This window comes from Vespula vulgaris, chromosome 10, assembly GCF_905475345.1.
Source record: "Vespula vulgaris chromosome 10, iyVesVulg1.1, whole genome shotgun sequence".
Lineage (NCBI taxonomy): Eukaryota > Metazoa > Arthropoda > Insecta > Hymenoptera > Vespidae > Vespula > Vespula vulgaris.
Window position 1 is genome coordinate 8140001 of NC_066595.1, and position 5000 is coordinate 8145000.

General features: G+C 35.1%; 1 protein-coding gene across 5 annotated transcripts in view; it reads right to left on the reverse strand.

The window, feature by feature from the left end:
- The window catches only part of LOC127067012 (nuclear factor 1 X-type), a 65076-nt gene that overhangs the window by 15858 nt on the left and 44218 nt on the right, over positions 1–5000 (reverse strand). For all 5 annotated transcript variants that reach the window (XM_051001448.1, XM_051001446.1, XM_051001445.1 and 2 more), the window contains 2 exons: positions 3726–3866; positions 1776–1919 (listed from right to left, as the gene is read on the reverse strand). In XM_051001448.1, coding sequence (XP_050857405.1) covers positions 1776–1919; positions 3726–3866 — 285 coding nt within the window. The remainder of the gene's footprint in view (positions 1–1775; positions 1920–3725; positions 3867–5000) is intronic.

Consider the following 5000-nt stretch of genomic DNA (forward strand, 5'->3'; position numbering starts at 1 on the left):
TAATATTATCATCATCATCATCATCATTCCTTCCTTCTTTCTTCCTTTTATTCTTTATTTTTTATTATATGAAGTCCCTTTACGACACAAGGCGATCGGATCGATATTGATCGGAAAAGGACGATTCTATCGTTCAATGGCTCAATGGAATTCGTCTATCGAAACGGTTTCCGCGTCCCTCGCGATTGCAGTTAGGCAGTGACCTAGTACGAAACTGACCTATCCATTACGAAAAATTGATGCCTTGAATTCGTTTCTTCTTTGAGAAATGATCGAATTCCTTCCGGTTTAATCATTTTTTTAAGTCGACCGAACTCTCATTTATTGTTTTCTCCGAAAGGTTTAAGATCGATTTAGTTAAACGACTTACATATTGTATTTATAATATATGTATATATATATACAGACACACACACACACATATATATATATATATATATATATATATATATGATAGAGCTTGAGTTAAAAAAAAGAAAATAAAAAAGTAAGATACGAACGGGACTATCGATCTTTCTCGATCCGATCTAAGATCCTTGTTTTAAAAAGGGAGAAATACACAGAGTGTAATATATCGAGGGTACACGAATCTTTTTGAACAGGGAAACATTTTACATGATACCTGGGTGAGCTCAGATTGGGTTTATCGCACACTGGACAAAATATATTTCGTATTAATAAAAACATGTTACGCGAGATGATACGATGACTTTTAGTTTTCGTTCTTTTTCGAATCTTTTACAACGATTTTCTTCTTTCTTTCTTTTTTTTTATTTTCATTTTTATTTATATATATATTTTTCTTTATATTCTCATTTAATCAATGATTCGGATAAATCATATCGTGCGATCGATGATATCTAGAAACGAGAGGCACGGATTTAAATTTCATTTGAATAAAGACCGTTAATCATCGATCTCGTATAACGTAGAAAAAAAAAGAAAAAAGAGAAAGGGAAAGAAAAGGAGGAAAAGAAGAAGACGAAGAACGTTCGTTGGGAAACGCACAATGCGACTTTTTTTCTTTTTTTTTTTTTTCTTTTTTATGTCAATTTCGTTGTTAGATGTTTGTTAGTTAAACTCGTGATCACTCGACAAGCGATAGGACCGTGATATGATGGGCTTAAGCTTTATGATGAGGCACCACGGGAGAGACGAGAACGCACGATTTTGATAAGGTGGTTTCCATGGTACCACGACAGCTTATGGAAAATATCCTACAATTAAATTTTCTTCGATATTTTAATCGATGGCTCGTTGTTATCTTCTCAAAGGGCCATTCTCCACTTTTTCGTTTGCAAATCATTAATGACGAAGAGAAAAAAATGAATAATTAAGGAAAACAAGAAAAAAGAAAAAGAAAATTAATAAATAATCATCGCAAAGAAAACGTTGAAATCGCGAAGACGAAAGATAGTCAAAAAGGAAAATCAAAAATTCTTTTTCTTTAAATTATTTTCTCTTTTCTTTTTTTCGAACGTGTTCTGGAAAGAACAGTAAATGCGCGTTAAAGAAAATTACGATCATCGAGACACATACGAGATATATATATATATTTATTTATATATATATATATATATATATATATATATATATATATATATATAAATCGTCTCGTGAAGTTCGCAGCGCAACGAGAGAATCTCTCGTTATGATGTTAACAAAAAAAAAAAAGAAAAAAAAATAAATAAAGGAAAAATAGAAGAAAAAAAGGAGAAGTAAAAACCAAAAAGAAAAAATTGTTTAAATTCATCGTTCGCATGATGGGAACATACCCGTCTGCGAATGAGGCGAGTCCATTCCACGATGACCATCTTCTGGCCTGAGAACTGGCGAGAATGTCGCCGCACTCGAGACCGAGACCGTCGGAGCTTTTTCAGTCTTGTCGTTTCTTATCAGCTGGTGTACCGGTGGTGGACCTGTAAGGGTGAAGAAATAAGAAAGAAGAGATATCAAATGTTATGAGTTGCTATCGAAATATAATAGATAATATAAACGTTAAATATAAAAAGATCATGGAAATAATGAAAGGAAGAAATGAAATAAAACAAATTGCCTTTCATCGTTATTAAATAACACTCTTTTGTCTATTATTGCAGTGGTAGATCGATGACACCTTCCCCGCAGTGTTAATTCAGCGACAATGCGGTCAATCAAGCGCTTAGTTTCGCGGCCATAAAGCAACCCCTCTACGTAGAACATACGTACGTAACTCTGCCTATTATATGCATATGTATGTATGTACGTACGTACGTATGTATATATGTATGTATGTACGTACATACGATAAAAGGGAGCCACGAGGAGAATAGCCGTTTGCTTGGCCGAGATCCAGATATGTTTATTGCTGGAATTTTTCTCCGTGTATGTTTTAAGCCCGTAGAAGGTGGTCATTTTATTCCGACGGTAAATTTTCTCTCTATCTTTACCCCTACCCTTCAACCAACTTCCTACTCCCTTCTCTTTCTCCTTCAACTCATTCTCCCCCTTCTACTACCAACATCGTCACAACACCATCTTCTCGTATCTCTCGACGCGAATCGGTATCGGTACTTTGCTATCGCTCCTGAACAAAAACTCGAGCTTGAAAATACGCGTTAAAGATACCACCGAGAAACTTTAAATTACTTTATTCTAGCCTTATTCTCTCTCTCTCTCTCTCTCTCTCTCTCTCTCTCTCTCTCTCTCTATCTCTTTCTCTCTCTCCTAGAAATTCTCTTGAGAACGTAGGTAAGTATACGCGCATAACGTACGATTCAAATTTGGATCGTAATCAGAGAATGACTCGGTTAAGAGCGAGGAAAGCTTACCGGTTAAACTTTCTTCGATAACTGGGTCAAACGCGCGGCATCTCTCGCGCTAGGATTCTCCCTTTCCCTCCCTATCTCTCGCCCACCCTTTCCTTCTCCTTCTCTCTCTCTCTCTCTCTCTCTCTATCTCACGAATTATATAGATAAAATACTTCCGTGACAACGTGAATCGGTTAAAATGAAAAACTTATTAACTTTCTTTTTCTCTTTCTCGCGATGTTCAAAAAGAAAATAAATTAAAAGAAAAGGAAAGAAAAGAAAAGAAAAGAAATGGAAAGAAATGAAATGAGAAGAAAAAGAAAAAAGTATCGTTGATGCAAACATTAGGGATATGGGTAATAGAAACATATATTATCCAGCATTCATTAAAATGAAAAGCTCATAAGTTTTGATCGTTGGAAAATTCCAACGGTAAGTGCATCTTGCTCGTTACGAACGATGGACCTTCGAAATATCTAGGCCATCTCTGCACTCGCATAATTTCTCCGTCGTATAACTTGCTAAACTACGAGAGAAAGATGAGACTCTTGCCGTGTTACTCGCTTGATCCGAGTTATATTTGAACGCAAAAGAAAGAAAAGAGAAAAAGAGAGAGAGAGAAAGAGAGAGAGAGAGAGAGAGAGAGATTTTCCCGAGATGTCATGTTAAAACTTATTTCTGATGACCACTTCCGTTTCCGTATAGTTTGATCAATACAAATTAAAAGTAAAAAGAGGCAGATATATGTATATATATTTATATATAAATATATATATATATAAATAGAAAAAGAAAATAGTAACAAAAGAATCATATTATCATTCGAATGATAAGATAAATATATAAGTAAATAAATAAGTAAACAAACAAATAAATAAATAAATAATAAAAAAGAAGAAAAAGAGAGTATCGAAAATTAAAAGAAAAAAAACTTACTGAAGCTAGCCGCAGGCTGAGCATGATCCGCGGCCGTGGCTGCGGATGGAGGGGTGTAGCTGCTGCAGTAGTACGGCGGGTGCTCTATTTTGATCGCGTTTATTTGAGGCTGCATGTCGCTGAGGTCATGCAGTATGGACGCTGAAACCAGACACACATCAACGGTTACGGATCCTCGATGCTTACCACCTACGTCATCGCGTACGTCGAGTCGAAGGGATAGGGCAACCATCACGAAGACAACTTTCTTATTTTTTCCCTTCTGCCTTCGAGCTCGACGATATTCCCTGCGACTTTTCAATCAAAAAATATATAATGAACTGCGATTATATATATACATATATATATATATATATATATATATATATATATATACACATACGTACGAAAGACTAAATTATCATTAAATTATCGTATACTTGCATTCAATATTGACTTACATCAACATGAAAAATTCATAAAAACGATCAGAGTAAGATGAAATGATTCTATAGAGAAACATTTCGTCAATGATTCACGATGTATATACGAAGAAGTTCGTCACTGAATGAAAACTCATAAATACATAATACATATATTATCGAACTTCTACAGACGTAGAATTATTTTCATCTTGTTCAGAATTTAAAGACGCATTCTCGATCAAGATACGCCTATCTAATTGATCATCGGTTATTGTAAAAGAAGAAGAAAAAGAAAAAGGAAAAGAAAAAGGGAAAAAGAAATATATACCTAAAGAAAAATATACCTAAAGAAAAAAAAAAAGAAAAAAAAAGGAAAAAAAAAGATACGTTTCGTCGCAAAATTTCGAGATTGAGATTATGCAAATACATAGACATTATCAAGAGAACGTCCCACGGGAGGATCTAATTATAAGATGACGAGGACGGTGAGGAAGAAGCTTCTCGAATGGTGCGTTAGCTTAGGTATATTCGAAGAGGGCCAACGGATATTTATTCGGCACGTTCTCTATCCAGCGACTCGTCTTGCAGCAAATAGGCACTGACGCGGATCCATCGAGGGACAGGTGCTGTTTCTTGGCCGTTTCCCTTTTTTTTCTTTCTTTTTTTTTCTTCTTCCTTTCTTTCTTTCTTTTTTCTCTGTTTTATGTCATCATTTTAATTCGATCTAAGTCGTGCGAAAAAAATCTCACGAGAATGATTCCTCAGCAAAAATTCTTAGAGAAAATAGGTTTTCTTTCCCTCCTCCCTCTTTACCCTCCTTCTCCTACCCCTTTCACCTCCACCACCAAATAGGAAAAGCGAACGCGTTCTT